At 44.8% G+C, this 24,232-nt stretch overlaps 1 protein-coding gene across 2 annotated transcripts in view; it reads left to right on the forward strand.

Moving 5' to 3' along the window:
- The first annotated feature begins 309 nt into the window (after positions 1–309).
- khdrbs1b (KH domain containing, RNA binding, signal transduction associated 1b) overlaps positions 310–24,232 on the forward strand; it is a 24,533-nt gene continuing 610 nt past the window's right edge. The window contains exons 1-10 of one of the 2 annotated variants that reach the window (XR_010032219.1): positions 310–624; positions 3,013–3,146; positions 6,908–7,024; positions 10,949–11,095; positions 15,270–15,412; positions 16,378–16,591; positions 18,443–18,510; positions 19,394–19,452; positions 19,861–20,100; positions 22,518–22,586. Coding sequence is in view for 1 of the 2 variants with exons in the window: in XM_063185763.1 (XP_063041833.1) it covers positions 525–624; positions 3,013–3,146; positions 6,908–7,024; positions 10,949–11,095; positions 15,270–15,412; positions 16,378–16,591; positions 18,443–18,510; positions 19,394–19,452; positions 19,861–19,970 (1,092 nt within the window). In the remaining variant the exon portion in view is untranslated. Of the gene's footprint in view, positions 625–3,012; positions 3,147–6,907; positions 7,025–10,948; positions 11,096–15,269; positions 15,413–16,377; positions 16,592–18,442; positions 18,511–19,393; positions 19,453–19,860; positions 21,378–22,517; positions 22,587–24,232 lie in introns of those variants that run through there. The other variant, XM_063185763.1, reaches the window with a different exon arrangement.

The raw sequence follows: 24,232 nt of genomic DNA on the forward strand, positions 1-24,232 counted from the left end.
GAAGGACAATATATCCCTATTTATGCAGTAACCTAGCCTAGATCACATAAGATATCCTATCCAGGGGACAAGTACATCATGGAGAAATGGGAGAAATGTGGCACTTATTCAAAATAAAATTAAACATCGTGAGGCGCACAATTTAACTCTATTTTTTAAAATTTACCTATAAAATCACAGCAAAGCACTCTCAACGTGGACCGCTGGACTGAGTCCAAAGTGGGCGGTTCCAAAAAGCAACGGGTCCAATATTGGTGAGATCACTTCCGCTCCATTCCGTTCTATTCATTTTCATCCGACAGACTTTTTTGTTCTCCATTTCAACACGCTGTGCGTCGGTGAGGGGGATTTGCCGCGTCCGAGCTGGTCGGTCAATCTCTGAACCTGTTCACATTGCGCGCTCAGTGATCCGTGAATATCGCCCCCAGAAAGTGGATACCAGCAAGTTTCGTAGGGGGAATCAGCTGCTGTTTTCTTGACTAAGCGCAGCTTGGTTGCTGAATTAACTTATTTACAAACTCAAAATGGAGAATCAGAATGACGGTAAATACCTGCCCGAGCTGATGGCAGAGAGAGACAGCCTGGATGCGTCATTCACACACGCCATGAAACTTTTATCCGCAGGTAAAATTCGTTGTTTTTTCTTCAGTCTGTCAGTTATTAACTTGAATGGTCCTGGAGACTCCACTTACATGCTGCGCGAGCGCTGGTTGTTGCCCCCAAGCCCAGTCTGGAAGCGCGCGTGCATGCTGGTCTGCGCAACGCAACCTGCGGGTTAAGCTACACGAGTGGAGGATTAGGCACAACATGTTTACTAGTCTTTCTATGTATGAAATGTAAAGCTTCTGCCGTGGGATATATCTATTTTCTTCCCTTGTATTTTGATCAAAGTGCAGAATGGTATAACACCCAACCTAGGATGGTCATTTTATGGTGTCGGACCCCAGATGTCAAGCCTAAGCTCCAGTGTTATTATTTTTTGACATAAATGGGTAGTACGTTTGTGTTATTGTTAATGCTTCATGGTCAACGGCAATGCGTAGTCATGTAGAGTAGCCATTGAAAAAATATAAATCATAGCGTAAAACAACCTTTATCGTGTGATGTGTCAGGTGGTGGTATTTTCTTTTTGAGGGAACACGTGAAAACTTATCTAGCCGATAGCCCACTATTCACGGATTTTTCAGTGAGAGCCAACATCCTATCACCAATACATTCAGTAAATGCAATTTAAGATTATGAGTGAGGACATTATGAAATTGGCCTTGCTTGTGCGCCCGTCGTAAACAAATCATTACGCATTGTAAGTGTCATGGTTGATGTCCATTTGCTAAATACATGTCCCCATGGCGCGTCACGGCCACAAAATGCAATAATTTTACTGCTAAAGTCGAACCCTTAGCCAAAAGTTGAAATGTGGCTGTCGAGTTTGACCGTGAGAAATCGAAGACGGATGAAGTGGTTTGGGTTAATCCTTGTCAAGGCAATGAAACTGCCCCAAAACCAGATGTATTGACCGCATGGGAAATGTTGCAGCTGGATATTGACCGTTCTCGTCAGCGGGAGATGTTTATCTTTTTCGGAAAACCTACCTACATCGCCATATGTTTCTGATCACATGCCCTTCCCCGGACAAGGTTGCTGTAAACGGGGAACATAAAATCTCGAGAGTCGGTTTCACACGCCCTGTCAGAATTTCCATGTTTCTCGCCATTTGTTCAAACGTAAATGCTGTCGGGATTGTAGGCTACAAGGGCAAGGACGATGGGAAATACAGAGCAAGGACTTTAAGTATTTGACCAGGGGACACTGGTTAGCTAATTTTCAACCACCTTCTGTGGTATTTAAATCTTTATCCAATATCTTGTTTTCCTGTAGCCTAGTCTATCTTGGCCGGGGTATTATTGATTCCAGCCATATGTTGTGTGCGCTTATCTTCATGTGGTCAGATGAGTGTGAAGACGTCTTGTTTGCACGTGCAGTGCTTTGGTTGGCAGTGGTTACATTGATAATTATATCCTTCACTTGCTTCCTAAGCAGTGGCTTCTCAGCTTTCAGGGGCAAAGGGGGGGAGTTTCAGAACTTCCTGCATGGTGTCAACTCTGAGATGAAAATGGTCCATCATCTCAGTTTCCTGTCAGATCTTTGTCATCTCTCTCTCTCTCTCTCTCTCTCTCTCTCTCTCTCTCTCTCTCTCTCTCTGTGACACACAGCCGTGAAATGTAATGTGAAAGCAGTCCAATTTGACAGGGTTAGGGTATAATGCTGGAATATTTCATTACCTCCCTTCGCGTGTGGCAAATGGCAAAGTATTCATGTACAGAGAAGTGTATGAAGCGTGGAAGACTGATGGTTATATTCAAAAATAGTGTTGTATTGATTTTTGAAGTGCACTTTCCTTTAGAAAGAGGAAGGTTAAAAAAAATAAAGGCACTCTTTCTGTTGGAAAAGGCTTTCATGCTGATGGTATAAGCGCGTTCATATCTTTGTAGGTTGTTCCAAAGCTCCCTTAAGGAGTAAGCACGTCTAGACGACTGTTTTGATCGTCTGGCTCTGTCTGGCGTTCTTCTGTATCATTAGTGAAAGGATTCACAGTGCTATGTATGAGTCTCTATGGTGTGGGAAAAACAAAAACAACGCAAAACCAGAAACATTGCCTAGTCGGGTCAGTAATGTGCGTCAGCAGTTGTTCGGTTTTCCAGTGTGCTGTCTCAAGCTCCCCTTTTATGTTTTTCTGATGGAGAAAGTGCCTCCAGCTGGATAGTATTGCTATTTTTAGCACTGATTAAAATGCCCATTGGCTGCATTTGAGCAAAGCAAAGCTTGAATGCAAACGTGTGTGTGTGTGTGTGTGCGTGTGCGAGCGTGTGCATGTGTGCGCGCATACACCTGTGAGTGTGTGTTTGTATGAAGGTTGTCTGCATTTGTTGTTTGTGTGGCTGTACAGTTGGTGATTGTTTTTTTTATTAATGTGTACTGAAAGCAGGCGTCTTTATTTTGACTCTTTCTCAGAAATTGCGAGACTAGAGAAAGGTGATCCAGAGACAGAGGATAAGGCGGCAGCCGAGACCTACCTGGACCTCTTCACAACCAAGAACATCAAGCTGAAGGAACGTGTCCTCATACCAGTTAAACAGTACCCCAAGGTAGGGTAATAACGCACACACAGACACACGCACACACACACACACACACACACCGTGCCAGTGCCCGTTCACTTGTGCTCGCACCTAAAACCTGATCATAAAGCACACACTTGCTGATGTGCCGGCAACTCGGGTTCGATTCTGGCCGGGGTCCTTTGCCGAAGCTTCCCGATCTCTCTCTCCCCCCAACTCGTTTCCTGTCCAATCTCTCGCTGTCCTGTCATAAGTAAGCTAATAAAAGACCAAAAAGATATGTAAAAAACCACACTCGCAGACACAAATCACAGAGGTTCCAATCCCAGTGTGTAAAATCATTATGGAATCATGGTAACTGGAGATCACATGACAACACATCTGTTCAGATCAGCTAGTCGAAGCATGTGGTGTGTTCTTAAATTCAATCGGACATGCTGAAAATGGAATGCCATACGGCAGTTCAGAAGAAATGAGCCTTCTGTCGCGCTCATTGATTCTACAATCTATGGTCGCACTGAATCAGGGCATTCCGCACACATTTGGAAATTAACAAATGGTTTCAAAGTACATGTGTGTGATCCAAGCACTCGGAGCTGTTGTCAGTTGATCATCCCTTGTTAAAATGATCCCCACAATGGTCTGATGTGCCGTGTTCAAAACACAACATGAAGAAAAACCCAAATGTGATCCAACCAGCCCTCAATCAGCTGATTGTGATGATGATTATTCAAGACAGGTAGACCAATTTACTTGTTGAAGTCACCTGTGTTGGCAGGGAACTGTGGCAGGGGTTTTATTTTTGATCTGGGGTTTCGAGAACAGCATACTTTGGCCCCACTCCACATATCCCCCCCCTGCGACACACACACACTGCACCTTCTCAGATTCTCAAACATCAAACGGATAACTCTCACTCCTGTCAAAGTGTGTGGCGACGGAAGACCAAGACCCCCCCCCCCCCCCACACACACACACACACTCACACACACCTCTGCACTAATTGACCTCCCTAACTACACCCCAACTTACCCCCTCCTCACTCACCCTCCCTCCACAACACCCCAATCAGACATGCTAACCTGTCTACATCGATTCCCCGTCCTCTTCACTACCCTAGGCTCCCAATTACACACTCCTTGTGTGGGCTGGGGAGAGTGATGACAGTGACAGATCCCTAGGAGGGGTGTCTGCTCTTATGGGTGAATGGCGGGGGATGAGGGGGTGGGGTGATGAGGGCAGGTTGTCAAGACCTTAGACTGCTCCAGGCACAAAAAAAGAAAAACGTTCTCCACATCCGCAAATGTGGACCAGTGTGAAAAGCTTTCCCTGCTACATGACAGCGCAGTCAGCCCAGGTTTGCTGACATGGGGATTGCAGACGTTTTACAAATCTGGGTCGTCAACGTCATCGAGGCTCTTCAGCTATTCAGCTCAGTTTTGTTGTTTTTTTTCTCTTGGTGGTTTTAAGTCAAAGTCTGTTAAGCAGTCTTAATTGTCGCAATGTTAAGTCTAATTCTTGTTCTGACTGTAAGCGTATTTTTCCTTTCCGTGCTCGCAGTGTAGCAAACAAGTCCCACCACTGTTTGTGTAGTGCATTGGGCTTCTGGCCAGAAAGAGTTGAATCTCTTTGGGCAGACGGGGGGAGTGGAAGAATAATGGAGTTGGACAAGGAAAAGGAAGAATTCAATGGAGGAGTGCAGTGGATTTCTGTGGTACCGCGTGTGGAATAGATGGGGTGGAAAATGCAAGGCGAATGTTTTGTGCGTGTGTGCGTGTGTGCGTGTGTGTGCGTGTGTGTGTGTGTGTGTGTGTGTGTGTGTGTGTGTGTGTGTGTGTGTGTGTGTGTGTGTGTGTGTGTGTGTGTGTGTGTGTGTGTGTGTGTGTGTGTGTGTGTGTGTGTGTGTGTGTGCTGCTTTCATGGAACAGGAGTTCTGTTTCTGTCGTGGCCACAACTGGCCTTGTCATGGCTTGGTCGGCACATAACTGGCCTCGTCACAGCTCGCTTGCTGTGGCGTCTGTCTTGGTCGCCGTGCCGTCTGCTGTCTCTCCTCGGCTGATTGCGAGGGAGGGGTCTCGGCGACTGGTGATGGGATGTGATGCGATGCGATGCGTTGTGTTGGACGCACGCCGGTCAGCCACTCTGCTTCTCCCATCTGTCTACACTGTCGTCTGGAACGGAGCAACTTCCCTGTATGGCTGCCTGGCTGGCTGTCGGTGTTTGCCACTTCAGAGATGCCACTTTGGAGTTTATTCTCTTCATGAAGTTTCATTTTGTTTGAGGGGGGTGTTTAGTTTTCAAAACAACATATTTTATTTTGTAAGGGTGAAATAATTACTACTGGGAAAGTAATACCGGTTTGCAAAATCATTGGAAGGAAGGAATTTCAGAGATGCCACGTGATGTTGGTTATCTCCTTGAAAATGTTCTTTTTTTCGAAGGGTTATTCAGCCTTTAAAGCAACATTTTTTTCTAAACATAAAATAATGCATGCAAAATCATTTCAGTGGTAGGCTGAATCAACATGCAGCAGGCTGGGAGGATCTTCAGACTTCCCTCAACTGTGCTACATTGCCTTGAAAGATGTGGTCGTCTCTGTTGTTTGAAAGGGAGAAAATCCCGCTTCCAACCAATTGGTGGTGACCATGGAGGAAAACTACTCATTGTTGCTTTAATTGAAAAGGCATGGTTTGTGAGACTGCAGTATGAGGATGAATTGGTTAATATAATAACAACACAGTCTGACCCTAGGCAGGCACCATGGCAAGCTCCACCACTGATGCTGGTGGGCTGATGGGTCTCAGGCTCGGTGCCTGATTTTAGTTTTGTATGCAAGAATAAAATATAGGTCTACAATGACGATACAGTATTTACAGTAGTCATGACCTTGGGTTTTTCTTCTTTCAAAAAGGGTTACCTAAAGGTTCATGCTCAGGATTTACCATCAGGCCCGCCCGCCGCTGTGCTCCCCAACCGTTTAGTCGAAATCCGGTATGAACTGACCCCCCGCAAACTTCCAAAGCTGGCTTTAGCAGTGTTCAAGTGCCACGTGTGCTGAAGAAAAGCAGTCTTTATGTGGCTCCAGAGCAGAGTAGAGAGACTCCTGCACCTCCACGCCTCCTCCACCCCTGCCTCCAGGGCTGGACTGGGGTAGAAATGGGGCCCGGGCACATTTGGCTTAAAGGGGCCCCTCAAAATTTGTGGAGCAGAACTGACTCACCGGTGGGCCCCTATTCTTAGAAATGTGAAGAAAATCTATATTTTATTACATTTCTGAAAGTAGGGGCCCACAAGGGTGCAGGGCCCATCGGGAAATGCCGGTATGCCAGATGGCCACTCCAGCCCTGCCTGCCTTTGCCCTGGGTTTGCTCTTCCACAAATATGCATTTGGCTCCGCTGACTGGTCCCGACGACCAAGTAAAGCCCGCTGCAGCCAGCGGTTAGAAACAAGGACTGTTCCTCTGATTTAGTATGTGAGTTTTATTTTCTCACTGGCCAGCTTTTTTTTTCTTGTACAGTCAAAATAGGGTTTCGAATGACTGAAACCACAGAGCTTTGCGGTGCAAGAAGGCTGATTCAACTCTGTAGGAATGCAGATATTTCTACACTGACTTCATAAAATATATGTCTCTCTCTCTCTCTCTCTCTCTCTCTCTCTCTCTCTCTCTCTCTCTCTCTCTCTCTCTCTCTCTCTCTCTCTCTCTCTCTCTCTCTCTCTCTCTCTCTCTCTCTCTCTCCCTCTCCATCCTCTCCTCCCTGTCTCCCTCTTTCTCCATCCTCTGTTCCAGTTCAACTTTGTGGGGAAGATTCTGGGGCCTCAGGGAAACACAATAAAGCGTCTGCAGGAGGAGACGGGTGCCAAGATCTCGGTGCTGGGGAAGGGATCCATGCGAGACAAGACCAAGGTGAGACACACACGCACACACACACACGCACACGCACACGCACACGCACACGCACAGGCACACACACAGGCACAGGCACAGGCACACACGCACAGGCACACACACGCACACGCACACGCACACACACAGGCACACACACACAGGCACACACACAGGCACAGGCACACACACTGCAGTCATGTCATGCTGTCCTGACAATTGACAATTAACAATTAACCATTACATTACAACAAGCTAACACTTTTATCCAAAGCGACTCGAGGCACGGGGTAATTGATGGGGAAGGGATCCATGCGAGACAAGATCAGTGTGACACCTCTTTGCTTTGATTTGGTTTTTAATATAACCATTTTGTAACAGGATTAAGCTGTGAGCTTCAGTTTCCAAGAGAAATTCCCTAACCATGAGGCCATGACTACTGCTGCCACAGCCACTGTCTGGCAGGAGGGAAAGTGAATGACTGTTTTGTTTTTTCAACCTTAAAATAATGTTTTCAAAACAGTTTCAGTGATTTCCACACCACAGGGCGAAAGGCTCTTCTGACTATGCTTTCCTTGTGGGTGATCTGCATAGTTTTTTTCATAATAGCAATAAATGTTTGTGGTGTAGGGGCTGTCTCTCTGTGCTTTGAATGAGAAACAAATTAGCCTCCCACCTGTGTATGTGGGGGCAATCAAAGACGAAAACGCCCTGGTATTGTTTTTTTCCCCTCATTCCGATATGCTATTTATTTGTCTTATGGTACGGTGTGCCTATTTTTTTTCCTACTTTGAGGTCACCAAGCCAATGACATCCCATTCAATGTGTTGTATTACATTTAGCTTGACACTTGTATCCAAAGTGTTGTTCAAAGTCATCATCAGCAGCACACCATATGAAGGGAAACCCTGAGTATACAGTACAGGCTAAGGTTGGTGAAGATGAGCAGGGTTAGAGAAGAGAAGAGAAGAGAAGAGAAGAGAAGAGAAGAGAAGAGAAGAGGAGAGGAGAGGAGAGAAGAGAAGAGGAAGAGAAGAGAAGAGAAGAGAAGAGAAGAGAAGAGAAGAGAAGAGAAGAGAAGAGAAGAGAAGAGAAGAGAAGAGAAGAGAAGAGAAGAGAAGAGAAGAGGAGAGAAGAGAAGAGGAGAGAAGAGAAGAGAAGAGAAGAGAAGAGGAGAGAAGAGGAGAGAAGAGGAGAGAAGAGAAGAGAAGAGTCTTCATAGTGCAATGTGTGCACTGCTGTGATTGTCTACGTATGTCTCTATGCTTGGGAACGCGTCTTAATGAGATAAAAGCCAAGGTGTGACAAAGAGCAGGTTAATGCACGGGCCTACCAGGTTCAGACCCAGGGCCCCAAGAGTCAAGGGGGCCCTGAAGCCCAAGCCTCTAAATTTCCACTGTCATATTGCGTTAAAATAGCAGTGTATTTTCTCAGAGCTACACATACCCCCAACAACTACAACAAAGACTTTCACATCTGGCCTTAAACCCTGAATCCCTTAGTACACTGGCAGTGCCCATTGAAGGGGCCCTATCTTGTTGTCTGGCCCAGGGGCCCATGGAATCATAATCCATCCCTGGGTGTGACTGATGTAGGCAGATGTAGTGTAGGCAGATGTGAGATGTCCCTGCATTGCCCCATGGTGTTGGAAGGGAAATCTTGAGTACACAGGCCAAGCAGGGTCGGGGGAGATGAGCAGGGTCACGTCAGGGAAGAGAAGAAAAGAGTCTTCATTGTGCACTGTGTGTGCACTGATGTGATTGTCGAAGTCTCTGTCTCTATGCTTTGAAAGGAATCTTAATGAGATAAAAGGGAAAGGTGTGACTGATGTCAGCAGATGCGAGATGTCCCTCCCTGCAAAGTCAACCAGCGTGTGTCGGGGGAGAGGTAGGGGAGGGTGGAAAAGGTCGTTTGAGTTTAAATAGCAGGGGCAGATTTCCCGAGTCAACAGGCGGTCTTTGTGGTCCCTGAATGAGCGCAGACGAGGTTTAATTCGTAATGAAGGGGCTGAGTGCTCGGGAGCATGGAGACTGTGTAAATGGACACAGAGGCGACACTATAATTAATTCAACTGACTTGTTGGAGCAGTATGAATTTTAAGTGTGTGTGCGCGCGTGTGTGTATGTGCGTGTGCATAGTGTATGTGCGTGCGTGCACTTGTGTGCATGTGTGCATTCGTGTGCATGCATGCATGCGTGTGTGTGTGTATGTGTGTGTGTGTGTCTGTGTGTGTGCGCGTCGGTGTTTCCAAAGAACTGAAGTATGTCCCCTCGTGAACTTCAATCAGCTTACTTTCTTTCCTTTCTGTGCATTAACACTTACAGTATATGGTGCAGTATGGCACACAAGGTATCTCTTTTATTTTTAAAGGTTTGTCATTATATTGCATTACATTTAGCAGACACTTTCATCCAACACAACTTAGAAAGAGGACCTACACAGCCAGCCACATGCCACATGTGAATCAGAAGTGCAGCATTCAAGAATGTACGTACAAGTAAACTTCATTGAAACGGCGCCTCCCTGAAAACGGCGCTCCAAGGAAAAGGCAAAAAAGTTCAAGGATGATGTGATGAGAAATAAATATTGGCCGAGAGTATTTTATTTTTTCATTTATTTTGTGCCGCAGCTGCCAGATTCATATTTCCACCTCCTAAGTCAAGTCTTTTTCTTCCCACTCCTCTGCATCCTTCCCTTTCATCTGAAGTAGTTGTCGACTTGTGAAGGTTTTTTAAAATAATTTTTTATTACTAAGACGCGGTGAGTGGACAAGTGATCAAGCGTTATTCGCAGCCAAAAACCTTCACCTCTTGAAAAGGCCACACAGTCACTGTCAAGTCTCTGTGTTGCCACTGATAGACGATTACCTCTGAAGTGCTGCCTCCACACAGTACACCCCGCAATAGTTCTCACTTACTTGACTTGAACGCCATACAACTTTGCCTACTGTCCTGTCCTTTGATGACACTGCCTCTGCAGCCCCTTGTCATATTTGAACGTCTTTTTTTTTCACCTTTAGGGATGTTTTTTATATTAGAAGTTTTAACAATCCTTTCGTCTGAATTCTTTTGCAGACAGGGCCAGCGTTTCTTGAGTCAGTGTTCTGGTCCCTGTTGTGTACGATTTTTTCTGTTGGAGGTAGTTTGAAGATGGCCTTTCATAGAATGGCCTTGCCTGAATGGGCTGTTTTTTCTCTCTCTCTAAACCTATTGCACATTTTTAAGTCTCAATTATTATCTGTACGACCTCGTTTGCAATTTATTGATGTAGCAATCTATGAGGGCGTCATGGAGGATGAGATGGCAATATGTCTGGGGTAGCTGTGGCCTAATGGTTAGGGAGGTGGTCTTAAGATCAAAGGGTTGCCGGGTCGAATCCCACTCGTCCTATAACTCTCCCTACTGTTGCTTGGATTGCCCTTGAGCAAGGCACCAAACCCCACTTTGCTCCAGGGACAGTAACCAATACCCTGTAATAACTGCATTGGATAAAAGAGTCAGCTAAATGTTATGTAATGATAGTATCAGTGGCACCTTCCTGGATAAGATCTAAAAAAAGGGGAAGGGGAGTTCAGAAAAGGTCTATGCATTGCTTTCCATTTGATGTGAGTTGGATCTCAGGACCCATGAAGGGGCGTGACTTGGACCCCCTATTAAAGTCACTTAAAGTGAGATAAATCAATTGTCTCTTTTCAGTTATTTGCAAACATTTGTCTGGGTCTTATTTCTATGTATTACGACCACACACTCACTCTTGGTTGTGTTCTCATCATTTTTGTTTGATCGTTGACTCCATAGAGGGGCTGCGATTTATCACCAAGTAAATAAGTAAAACAAGTAAAATAATTTAGTGTCTCTTTTCATTTTTTTTTCATGTCGTGTCTATTGTAATGTCTTCCGACTACCATACTCACCCTTGTTTGTGTTATTATGCCTGCCCCACCAGGAGGAGAGCTTGAGGAAGAGTGGCGAGCCCAAGTACGCACACCTATCCATGGAGCTGCACGTCTTCATCGAGGTGTTCGCGCCCGTGCCCGAGGCCTACGTGCGCATGGCCCACGCCATGGAGGAGGTCAAGAAGTTCCTCTTTCCGGTGAGGCTCATGGGAATGTTCTGGAATACAGTGTGTCATGTGGTGGTAATGCTGGCAATTGGGTTGAGCAAAGTGACGTAAAAGTCATTTAGAATGAGTCCTTTCACTCGGCGGCCATCTTGGCTATGCCTCAGGGTCGCAATTTGGGTCGCAATTTCAGATTAGTCAGACTAGGTGAGTCGAGGCAACGAGATGATTGGATAAATGACAGTGCAGCTCAGCAAGCAATTGGCTCTTGTTGCCGGCCAGGTGGTATATGTGCAGGCACACGCCATATAATATTAGCATAACAAACTGCCCCCGCTCATTCCTATGGACGCTTTCTGAAGTGTTCCGTCTCCTTATGTACAGACAGTCTCTGGTGACGTTCAGGGTCGCACTTGTTTCTACGTTAGGCAAAGGATGGTAGGCAAGACGAGACAATGACTGGTGTCAATCCAGGCTTCAGAATGTAAAATCTGAATCCAATCCAATCTGAGGACCAAATTATTCAGTGAGGTTGCCTGTGTTGGAAGGAAAGGAAACTGCGGCAGGGTTGGTACTTTCTGCACCAGGTTTCTACCGCCTGATGAGAAGCGAGTCTAATGTAAATGAGGATCTAATGACCCATCAAGTACATGCCAGTATTTCTTTTTAATTAACTTTGATTTGCCCGTACCACCACCTTCAGAAAACTGTCAGAGTGGAAATGGTCTGTCTTCTTGTTGCTCAGTTGGCTTACTTGCATCACCAGTGATGAAATCTTCTCTTCCACTGCCTAGTCTTTCCTCCTCCCTTGCAAGACCTCAATTGAACTCTGCTTGCTTTTCCTGTTTCCAAAGACCTGTCGTACAATATTTTCTGCCATTCCCCAGTTCTTTCACCTCTCCTTGAAAGAGCTGAGATGAACTTTGCTAGTCTTTTTAAGGACCTCTGGGAGTGGATAATGGTTTTCGTCTGACTCGATTCACCCCCGAAGCCCTACACTTATGCTTTCAGGCATTACGCACACAAAAGTCTGCTTTCTAAAAGTCGTCTCTGTCTAATCTTGGCTCAATGGACCAGGCTCTTTGGCTCAGTACTCTCTGTCGGTGCAAAGAGGCTACATATTCTATGCCTAAACACAAGTAGGCACACACTGTACATTACATCCTGGTTGGGGGATAATTTGTGTGCACTTAAACCATCCGGCCGGCTTGGCAACCATCCACTGTCTGAGTGCAGCATTCCTTTTAAAATTGAAGCACAAGTTCAACGTCGTTGCCTACCATACTGCAGGGATTTTCCCTTTAGAAATGGTCTAATGGCTCTTTTCCATTGGGGGTTTTCTGGTAGGCCTACTACAGCTCGACAAAGCGTGACTCACGGTCTGCCACTTTTTGATTTTCGAATCTATAGGCATGACACAGCTGAATCGAAAAGCAAAACGTGGAGGGCATGTCATGTTGTGTCGAGCTGTAGGCCTAACAGAAAACCAGCAGTGCAAAAGAGGCATGTTTTGACATTAGGGCACCACTTCTGAAGTGATGAGATGCATCCTGAAGACCATCTATGTACCATTTTTGGTGCGTCTGGTACGATTTAAAATATGGGTCAATTTAGTTTAGTTTAGTTTATTTAGTTTAGTTCAACAGGGACCATGCACACTACACATTGATTACAGAAGTAAAAAGATGGCGTGTGCCAGATTATAGCTATATAGCTAATTTCCATCTGCAGTCCCTGACTATAATTCCCTCTTCTAACATAGCCTTTCTTCTGTTTGGTAAATTGCTACTGAAATTCTAGAACAACAAGGAAATCCAAGACTTTGGTGGTCTCTCAAAAGACAATATGGAGCGGAGGCACTATGCCGCTGGTGACCCCTGCCATTCCAGTCTGTTCAGATTGGTCAGTGTTAAACATGGACTAAATGTGGGCTAAAACGTTTGTATTTCTGTTGGAAGATTACAGTTTAATCTGGTAAATTGCCGGCTTTTGTTGCATAATTCTGCTGCCATGCGAGGAGGGAAATGTTTTTTTACTGGTGGAATTTGTGGGTGATGATGGCTGTGAAGATTAATAATCAGAGATAAATTTGTGATGGGTGTTTAAGGAACGACTCGCTTTCTCTTTTGCTCTCTCTCTCCCTCGCCCTCTCTCTCTTGCTCTCTCTCCCTCGCCCTCTCTCTCTTGCTCTCTCTCTCTTGCTCTCTCTCTCTCTCCTTTCTCTTTATCCATCCCCCTTTTTTCTGTCTTCTATCTTCATCTTCTTCTTCCCATCTCTTTATCTTTCCTTTGCATCTATCTCTTTTCCCCTTCTCCTCCCACCCTGTCATATCCCTCTCCTCTGACTCTTTCCTTTTTCATTGTTTTTCTCTCTTGTTCCCCGTCTTCTCTGCATCTCTGGTTCTCTTTCAATCTGCCTGTCTTTGTGCTCTCTCTCTCTCTCTCTCTCTCTCTCTCTCTCTCTCTCTCTCTCTCTCTCTCTCTCTCTCTCTCTCTCTCTCTCTCTCTCTCTCTCTCTCATTCCCTTTCTACCCATCTATTCCATTGTCATTCCCCCTCTCCTCCGGCTCTCTGCTTGTCTGTCCTTCCTTTGTCTGTCCTCTTTATTTCTCCCTCTCTCCTCCAAGACCCTTCCCTTGTCATCACTCCTCTTCTCTTCTCTTCTCTTCTCTTCTCTTCTCTTCTCTTCTCTTCTCTTCTCTTCTCTTCTCTTCTCTTCTCTTCTCTTCTCTTCTCTTCTCTTCTCTTCTCTTCTCTCCTCGTATTCTTCTCTCATTTCATCTGCCTCCAGTCAGTGAGTTTCCTGTCTTTCTATCTGTTTATCCCTCCGTCCTTCTCTTTCTTTGTCCCTCACTCTGTTTTCCTTTCTGCCCATCTCTTCCCATTGTCATCTCTCTTCTCTTCTCTTCTCTTCTCTTCTCTTCTCTTCTCTTCTCTCCTCTTCTCTCCTCTCCTCTCCTCTCCTCTCCTCTCCTCTCCTCTCCTCTCCTCTCCTCTCCTCTCCTCTCTGCTCTGCTCATATTCTTTGCCTCCATTGAGTCAAGTGTCTAATCTGTCCATCTGTGGCAATCCCTTCTTTTTATTTGCCCCACTCGTCTTTCTCTTCTCCCCATCCTTTCCTTCCCCTCGTCATAATCCCTCTCCTCTCTTCTCCTCTCTTATATTCTTCCCTCCTTCTTCTACTCTCACCCCCTCCCCTGTCCCTCTTTCTCTTCATTTCTCCCTTTCCCTTCCTTCCCCTCGTCATCACCCCTCTCCTCATCTCTCTTCTCTTTCCTTCTCTGCTCTCTCCTCTTCCCTCTCTCCAGTCCAACTCGGTCCCTAATCTTCCCCGCAGGATGTGCTTGTTGTCTGTGTGTCGTGGAGACAGCTGTGGCTGAGGCGCTCTGTTTTCTGACTATTAACAGGATATTGCTGTCTGTGCTCAAGTGGCGCGTTTGACATTGAAGATCTGCATGTTGTTTTTTTTCCCTTCCCTTTTTCCTTTCTTTTTTTCTTTTTTGTTGGCCGTTTTTTTTTTTTTTAAACGACTATCTCTGTGCTTCGCTGCAGGGACGCACAGTACCGTGCAGTCGTTTTGTCCTTTCACATACCTCTCTCTCTGTCTTTCACTCCCTGTCTCTGCCTCTCTCCATCCCTCTCTCCCTCACTTTCTCCCCCCTCGTACAATTTCTCCCTCTTTCCTTCTCTCTCACTCTCTCTTTCCTTCTCTCTCACTCTCTCTTTCCTGTTCTTTCTCTCTCTCTCTCTCTCTCTCTCTCTCTCTCTCTCTCTCTCTCTCTCTCTCTCTCTCTCTCTCTCTCTCTCTCTCTCTCTCCTTCCATCTCTCTCTCTCTCTCTCTCTCTCCTTCCATCTCTCTCTCTCTCTCTTTCTCCTTCCATCTCTCTCTCTCTCTCTTTCTCCTTCCATCTCTCTCTCTCTCTTTCTCCTTCCATCTCTCTCTCTCTCTCTCTCTCTCTCTCTTTCTCTCCCACTCCTTCCTCTTTCCCTCACTCTGTGTCTTTGTCTCTCTCTCTCATACTCTCTCATCTGAGTGTGTGTGTGTGTGTGTGTGTGTGTGTGTGTGTGTGTGTGTGTGTGTGTGTGTGTGTGTGTGTGTGTGTGTGTGTGTGTGTGTGTGTGTGTGTGACTTTTGCATACGCGTGTGTCTTGTCTTGACTCTGCTCTGCATGCTGACTGTATTTTGTCCTCCCTCCTCCTGTGCAGGACATGATGGATGAGATTTGTCAGGAGCAGTTCAGGGAGATGAACTACCTGAACGGGACGCAGGAGCACCCCCCACGCGGCCGCGCAGGACCCCCCGTCAGGGGCCGAGGGGCACCGCCGCATCCTCCCCCCGCCACGCTCAGGTACTGCATGAATGCGCATGCACACACACACACACACACACACACACACACACACCCTTCGCCACGCTCAGGTACTGCATGCAGGCCAACGCCAACACTCACACTCACACTCACACTCACACATAGACACATACACACACACAAACGCACACATGCGCGCGCACATACACGCACACACACACACCCTCTGTCACGCTCAGGTACTGCATGCAGGCTCACACTCACACTCTCACACACACACACACACACACACACACACACACACACACACACACACACACACACACACACACCCTCTGTCATGCACATGTTATGCATGCATGCACACACTCACACTCTCTCTCTCTCTCACACACACACACACACACACACACACACACACACACACACACACACACACACACACACACACACACACACTGATGACACAAACTGCATCCAGTTTCTCCTACCCTCTGAGGTTATTCTGTAGCCATCCTTTGCATACACAACACTACTGTACTGTACTGTACTGTACTGAACAGTGCCATTATTTTTTTATTTTTAAAGATATTTGTGGGGGGCTTTCAACTTTATTTGGACAATACAGCAAAGAATAAGACAGAAAGCTAGTGGGGGGAGAGGGACAGTGAAGGCACACGCCGGCATAGTAACCCGTTGTATATAGTATAGTATCCCAGTGGCATAATTGAACATTGCCGTACAGTGCAAGTAATGGGGCAAGTATAGTAGGTGTACTTGTGTGCACACAAACTTTTTCTTTAGTGGAAAAATATTTCCATCCAATCTCTCACTCTCACTACCTCTTTTCCCTGTCCTCTCTCTCTCTCGCTCTCTCTCTCTCTCTTCCTCTCTCTCTCTCTCTCTTCCTCTCTCTTCCTCTCTCTCTCTCTCTCTCTCTCTCTCTCTCTCTCTCTCTCTCTCTCTCTCTGCCTTCCTCCCATCTCCTCTTCCTCTAACTCCAGGGGTAGAGGCCTCCCGCCTCGAGGTGGCGCCCCACGCGGCGGCCCCCCCAGAGGGGGTGCAGTAAGGGGGGCCCCGGCAGGACGAGGGGGGCCCCCTGCCCAGCCTGGCAGGGGGGCAGCCGTCACCCGCGCCCACCCACCGGCCCCCGGGGCCCCACGCATGCCCCCGCCACCCCCACCACACCCGCCCGCACAGGAGACCTACGAGGAATACGTAAGTGGTGCTGCTGTAGCCTCTTCTTCTTTTTATTTAATTAGTTTAGATGCATTATGGATCTTGCAAGTCCATTTGGTGACACTTTCCATGAATACTGCATTCATAAGGCTCTATGAATATTCCTAAAGGTTTATAATGCATCCATCAAAGATGTTGGGTGTATACTTTGTGCTTTCATGCATTCTTGTTTTAATACACAAGGGAAACCTGGTGGTAGTGGTAGCCATTCATAAGGATTTATAAATATTTTCCTTAAGGATTATAATGCACACATCAAATATATTGGGTGTGTACTTGTACTGTCATGCATTCATTTTTTAATACACAAGGGAAACTTGGTGGTAGGGGTAGCCTTTCATAAGGATTTAAGGTTATAATGCTCTCACCAAAGACGTTGAGTGTGTACTTGTGTGCTGTCATGCATTCATTTTGTATTACACTAAGGAAACTGGGTGGTAGTGGTAGTGGTAGTGGTAACCAGACCCACCACACTCCCGTTATAAACTGTGATGGTGCCCTATGGCCATCAATGAGTAATTATGAGTTCATTCCACTTGATTATGCACCGAGGGCGTACGACTCATTACTTCCTAATGAACAATTAGGCCAATAAATTAGAAGGCTCCTCAAGAAAAAGAATGATAAATGGAAGAGATAAGTGACAGATCAAGAAATCCTTTACAAATGTATTATAAGTAGCTTGATTATCATCGACTTTCAAATCTCCTCGAGACTTGGTCTGACCAAGAGCATAACAATTAACATTTCCCAAACTGCATTTCCCAAACGGCATTTCCCAGACGTCCTCCTTTGGTTTGCTAATGATTGTTTGCTTCCCAACAAAGTGGGAGGAGTTCCCGATTTTGCGGGAGCTCAGAAAGTACATGCATTGCTCTTGACCTGACTGGTAGCAATGCTGAGGGTGTTGCGTCACTAGGAGGGCACGGCCTGGCTAATTATAAGCCCTTGGTAATGTGTGAACTTGGCTTTATGAATATAGGATTTAGAATACTGTAATACTATTCCATGCTTCTTTACATTTGGCTATAGTAGTTTAAAAGGGATATTGTAGTTTTGGGAAATTTTGTTCATATAGGAAGTGGATTCAATACTGCTGGGTTTTGACATCTTGCTGCTAGATTAATAGATGAACTGATTCAGTTAAACATCGGCAAAACATACTGTAGATGTATACAAATATATATATATATATATAAGCCAGATGGAAAAAGGACCTACAAAAAGAGTTATCTGCGAGAGTGGGTTATTTTCCATATCGACACTGGCAGCCGGTACGGTATCTGTAGCTTAGTTGGCAATATGTTTAATAGCCTTGCCGATTCTTTTGTTCTGGTACGTTTTACAACAGTGGTCTAGCACAAATTCTTCTTGAGAACTTGTCCAGTAGACAATAAACAGAACCGGGCTCCTGCGAGACAAGCTGAGTTTACAAAATGTGCTAGATGGCTTCAGGGAGTGATAAGAAATAAACTTACCATTAGAAAGTTTTGTCAAGAACTTGTTTCAAAGCCACAGGGCTAGACAGAGTAGTGATCAGTCCAGGGGTTTTGTTTCACACAAAAAAATAAGCGGCTCAATTAATGCCAAATGTTGTGGTTGTTGCGTGCTGTCTTATTTATGGGACTTGTTACCATGGCAACATTTTGTGGTGTCAACCTCATGGTGGCGGGTCAAAGAAAGGATGATCCGATTGTACGGGGGTGTTTTGTTTTTATGGCGTAGGCTGAGATCTGGACAGTACAGTACATTACAGGACAGGGAAGGGAATCGGCAGACATCTGTCTTCAATTGCTGTTTTTTTTTCTTTTTTCGTTCTCTCCTCCACAGGCTTACGATGAGAACTACACAGAGTCATCCTATGAGTCATACGACAACTACTACAATCAGACACAGACGTGAGTATTACTTCTCTTATAGTTCTGTCGTTTAGACTGTAGTGTATGCTGAAGGGATCAGATGGGTTCACTTGTGGGATTGGGTGGTGAAATGGTAAGATATGCTGAGATACTAGTGGTATGAGGGGATCAGTTCTTGCAGGGGAGTTTTATCACTGATGATTGATTACAAGGTTCATGGTTTGTCCTTCCAACAAGGGCATGGGCGGATTGCATGAAGAGGTTTTTCTTTTTCAGCCCACCACCTTATTTAAGTCAAGTGATTGCAAGAAGTGACTTGGAATCGCTAATCTTGCTACATTTTTTCTACAAGTGCTTGCTACAAGTTCATGTACGTTTTTGTATGGAAGTTTTATATGGTATTGGTGGCTTCGTGGTGAACATCTTGCTTTGAATTGGGTGTACACACGCTCATGCATAGGGTGGTGCACATGAGACTGAGTTGGTGTTGTGAAGGAATGAAACTTGAGACGACACTTTCTAAAAAAACCTGATTTGCCGTGAAAGTGGCTTTTACACTTTGACCCATTACATTCTGGTAGAAGTGTCTATGATGTCTGTATGATGTCTATGATGTGCAGAAGTGACATTGGAGTGAAGTATGCGAGTGCATGTAGCAACTTACCAGAGATTCTTTAAGTATATAGAGATATGCCAACATAATAGGTTTCTATGGGCACCTAACATGACCAGGTTCCGGTCTGCCTAAAGGGGCGTGTCATAATGCTCCTACATTGAATAGAACAGTCCTTAGGTCTGCCTAGGTCTGCCTAAAGGGGGCAATAATAGAACCAGGAAACAATGGGCCAATGGAACCTCTCTCTCTCTACTCTCTCTGAACTTACTGTCAATGCCTTGTGACCTCTCTTCCCTGTGAATGCAGAGAGCCAGAGTACTACGACTACGGGCATGGAGAGACGCAAGAAAGCTATGAATCATACGGTGAGCCACAGCTTCATTCATAGTCCCCAATTCAAGCCCTGCGATGAATCTTTTTGACTAGTCAACGGCTTTGTGTTGTGTGACCTGGTCCTGCGACCAATTTGTGCTCTTCAGTTTGATCCATCACAGTTGCCACCTGATTGTGTGTGTGTCTGTGTGTGTGTCTGTGTCTGTATGTGTACTATATGTGTGTATACTGTGTGTATACTGTGTGTGTGTGTACTGTATGTGTGTATGCGTGCCCAACTTCAGTCATAGTCCTTGTGCGTTAAGATTTTGTTGTGTGATTTGCACTAGATTACCAGTTGTCATTGGTTGATCTTAAGTGTGTGTGTGTGTGTGTGCGTGTGTGTGTGCGTGTGTGTGTGTGTGTGTGTGTGTGTGTGTGCGTGTGTCTTGGAACCCCAGGTCAGGACGACTGGAACGGAACCCAGCGCACGACGCCGGCGGTCAAGGCCCCTCCCCCAACACAAAGGCCAGCGAAAGGAACATACCGGGAACGCTACGCGCCCTACTGAGCCCCTCGCCTTGCCACCAGCGGAACAGTCTCCCCTTCCTTAAAGCGTCACCTTGACAACAACAACAACAACTACAACTGTCTCCCACGGCAGCTCACGCATTACTACGCCGCCTGCCCCCCCGACAAAAGTAATTGTCTATTATCCCACCCTCCGCCTCCCACTCCTCTTCAACTCGTTTAAGTTGTTTCTTTCTTCTACCTACCTACCTACCTTGGGACTCGTTGCAAACGACGAAATCAACTTCGGCGACAAAGAAAAAGGCCAAACCAAATAATACGAAAGAGAGAAAAAAAAAACGGATATGAGAGAATACATCTGTTTTTGCTTCAAGATTGACCACGTTTTTCCTTTTTAAACTGCTGCTGATGAGTTTTGGGAAAAGTGGCTTTGTTTTCAGAAGTCTTTACTTTTGCTACTTGCCCTCCCTCCCTCCTTCCTTCTCTCCCCACTGCCCCCATGTCCTCCCTGTCCGTTGCTTTTTTTTGGCTTGCATTGTTTACAGCAGATTTCTTTTTCTTTTCTCTTTTCTTTTTTAGTTTTTTTTTCTTCTTCAGTGGTTTGGTTGGTTAAAATTAGTGACATTTAAAAGTTTCAACATTTGTACAGAGACATGTTTAGTGTCCAAGTTTTCCTACCTTTTAATTTGTGTTTAATTTTTTAAAAATGACTTTATATAGATGTGCAGTTGCAGATTCCCACTTAGGCTACATTTCAAAATTCTGTTAAATATCAGCAAAATAACAAAATACCCGTAAAAGTAATTTTTATTTATGTAATACTCTGAGAGATTTAATTTAGGAAAGGAAAAGGCTTTGCCAACAGTCCAATTCATGATTATTTACACCATATTTGCTTTAAATAGTCTTAAAAGTTGTAAATATAGAGTTAAGACATCAATATTTTTCATTGTCTATTAGAGTTTTGAAATATAGCCCTTTTAGACACTGTCGAGATGGACTGTCCTCAAATCCTTAATTTTTTAAAAGATTAATCATTTATGGCTGTTTAAATAAAAAAATCCTTTCGTAAGAGAGAGGCCCAGTTTTGGCTCATCCTCATGTAAAAAAAGAAAGAAAAAAATGAAATAAAAGAGGATTTTCATCGGTGATACCATGCTATATAAACTGCATGCTCAAACTTTGTGTAAGAAAGGATTGGGACAAACAATCTCTACAAGGGTCGTCTCTTTCTAATGTAAAGGGATCCTGCAGCTAAATTCAAACTTCTTGTACATACTTTAAAAAAACGTTCAAACTGTACTGCCATTTAGTCTCTGTATCCTATCCGTAAAATTGCATTATGCTTCATGTGTGAGCTTGCCTAAATAGGTAACTAAATCTGTCCAAAAAATGTTTTGCAGCAGTTTGTCAATAAAGCTTAGATTGTTTTCTATGAAACCTTTAACTTGCTTACATTTTCTGTTCTTTTCCTGTCATCGTAAAATCTGTAATGCCCTTTTAAATACATTTTAACCCCTTACAGTTTCACTAGGCTTCTCATCAAACGGAGTTTAAATTTATAAAAAGTCATGCATGTAGCCTGAAGCCGTAAACCTCTCTTTAACAGTATCTTGTGTTTTGATTTGATCTTAAAAAGCACAACTTTAATCTTTCTCTCTCTCTTTATACTTAAAAAGGATCCTAGAGGTAAGACCTGTGGCCTTTTTAAAATAACCCGGATAGCTTCGTAATGTCTTTTAGAAAAGAGCAAAAGCATTCAGTGCCTGGGTATGTATCAAATTTTTATTGAATGACATTTCTTTTCGTTTGATCCTACTACTTACAAGGAGAGATGTTATTGATTATTATTATAGCTTGAAATAACTTTTGACTTTAAACAACCCTCCAAGTATGGGCTTCCTTAGCCATCATTTGTTTCACTTTGATGCCAAGACGCACTGCTTGCTCTTTTATATATTATTAAAGTTATGGTAAAGAAACTGACAGGACTGTTAAACATAAAGGTAACCCTTAACCCTTAAATGTGCAATTTTGAGTAGTCTGTTTATATTATATCTCCCATGTTTGCATACTTTTTTTCATTTCTTAGCATTATGATGTCTTTAAACTTTGCTGGTAACTACGTACCATTAAAAGACCCAGTCTTTAAAATAAAAAAGTAAAGTGTTTTTAAAAACCTTAACTCCAATATACAATGTTAGTAATACTTTTTTCTTTTTGTTTGTGTTGACAAAATAATGTGTACTAACATGTTAGCTTAGATGTGTAATGCAACTCTTGCTTTCAAAAGGGGGAAACAGTTTTTGCCACAGCCAAATCTTATGTATGTTCTCCTGTGAAGCGACCTAGCCAAGCTACTGCCATTTTCTTTTTGCCTAATCTATATTGAAGTTGATCTCACTTTGTAATCTATAAAAAAAACATATTTCAAGCATCCTAATGAGAGATCTCAACAAAAACAGCTTGAGTTGCATGAACTTACGATTTGTTTAGCATGTGCACGAAAGACTGTGCTTATACAGTATGTGTGCAAGTGCGTTTGGCTTTGGCAAGTGAAGTTACTTTGTTCTCGCTCTTCCACCAGGTAGTGCAACTGTGGATCATTGGGAAGGAATTGGAAAGAGAACTGAAAAAGTTCCAACTTTTGGCTCAGGTGAGATCCAAACGTTTTTTGTAGATGTGTGTATGTGTGTTCTGTGGGTGCCTTTGTGTGTTAATGTGTGTGTGTAAAAAAGGATAAATTTATCTTTGCCAAATTCCAACCGTGAGTCACTATGCAGTGTGGTTCACAAATGTCCCCCGAAATCTGCCACCTCGCCTCCTTTCTAGTCGCATCAGATCCAACTACTGCACGAGCACGAATTCTCAGTTGCCTTTAATCCACACGCTCTTTCCTCACCCCTGTGGGGTGTCAAAAAAAATAATTTGACAAAAAAAGGAAAGAGGGAGAGCAAAAAAGGGGTTACGTAGCTTTTTGGGTGGGTATTCTCTGCCACGCTGCATTGGCGCAGCGTTTGGTGTAGCGCAGCAGCGTGTACTGTATGTATGCAGATGGGGTCCCTCATGAAATCGCTGTGACATGAAAAATGAGGCCCGTGCTCTTGAGCGAGCATGCTGACAGCCGAGGCAGGGATTTGAGACGCGTGGCGGGGAAGAGGAAGAGGGCTGTGGGGAGTGGGGAGTTGGGTTGGAGAGGAGAGGCGCTGGGGGTGGAGGAGAGTACTGGGTGCTATGTGCTGTGTGCTGATTCTCTGCATGCTAGCGTTTGTACTACCTCTCCATTTCTCTATGTCTCTGTCTGCCTCTCTCCATCCCTTTCTCCTCCCTCGTACTCTCCATTTCTCCCTTTCTCTCCTTTCCCCTTCATTCCTCTTCTCTCCCCTTCTCTCTCTCCTCTCCTCTCCTCTCTTCTTCCCTTCTTACTCTCACTCACTCCTCATCGTCTCTCTCTCTCTCTCTCTCTCTCTCTCTCTCTCTCTCTCTCTCTCTCTCTCTCTCTCCCTCTCTCCCTCTCTCCAACCCCCAATCTGCCTCTGTGTTCTTTCTCGGGGTCAAACATGGAGTGACGGCTCTTGCGGAATAATTACTGAGAGGGAGAGGCAGTGCTCTTCAATCACACATTCATTTCGGAGCTCTTAATGCCAGCTTGTGGTAATTAAGCTTTTGATAATTGGTTCAATTAGTGTGGAAATGAATGAAAAAAAGGCTCCGCAGGCCCCCTGGCCCTGGCCCTGGTCTTGATGTTGTTTGAGGGTCGACCAAGGACTGCTCTGCCGTGCGTGTCGCCAGTCCTTCACAAAGTTGTTTTCCATCAAAAACTAAACTTGTCTGCCTTGGCCTTTTGCTTACATAGAGTGCTGTTACATGCACGACTTCAAACTGATTTTTCAGTTCCATAATATTCCCTTTCCATGCGTTCTGAAACTCAAGGAAAGAATTCAAATGACTTGTGCACAAACAGAATGCTGTCACAATTCTGTCAGAATATTCAAAGTCGGCCCTGCCGTGGCCAACCGGTAGGGCACTTGTCTACCATGCGGCCGACACGGGTTCGATTCCCGGCCCGGGTCATTTGCCGGGTCATTTGCCGACCCTTCCCCGTCTCTCTCCCCATTTGCTTCCTGTCCACACTATCCTATCATCAATTAAGTCGTAAAAGACCAAAATAAAAAAATATCTTAAAAAATATATATATATTCAGAATCAGAATACTCCTCATAAGTAACTGCGCTCGTAGTAGTGGTACGATTTGTGGTCTTCATTTGCTATGTGTGGGGCCCAATGCTTTGCTGTGGTAGC

This window comes from Engraulis encrasicolus, chromosome 20, assembly GCF_034702125.1.
Source record: "Engraulis encrasicolus isolate BLACKSEA-1 chromosome 20, IST_EnEncr_1.0, whole genome shotgun sequence".
Taxonomy (NCBI): domain Eukaryota; kingdom Metazoa; phylum Chordata; class Actinopteri; order Clupeiformes; family Engraulidae; genus Engraulis; species Engraulis encrasicolus.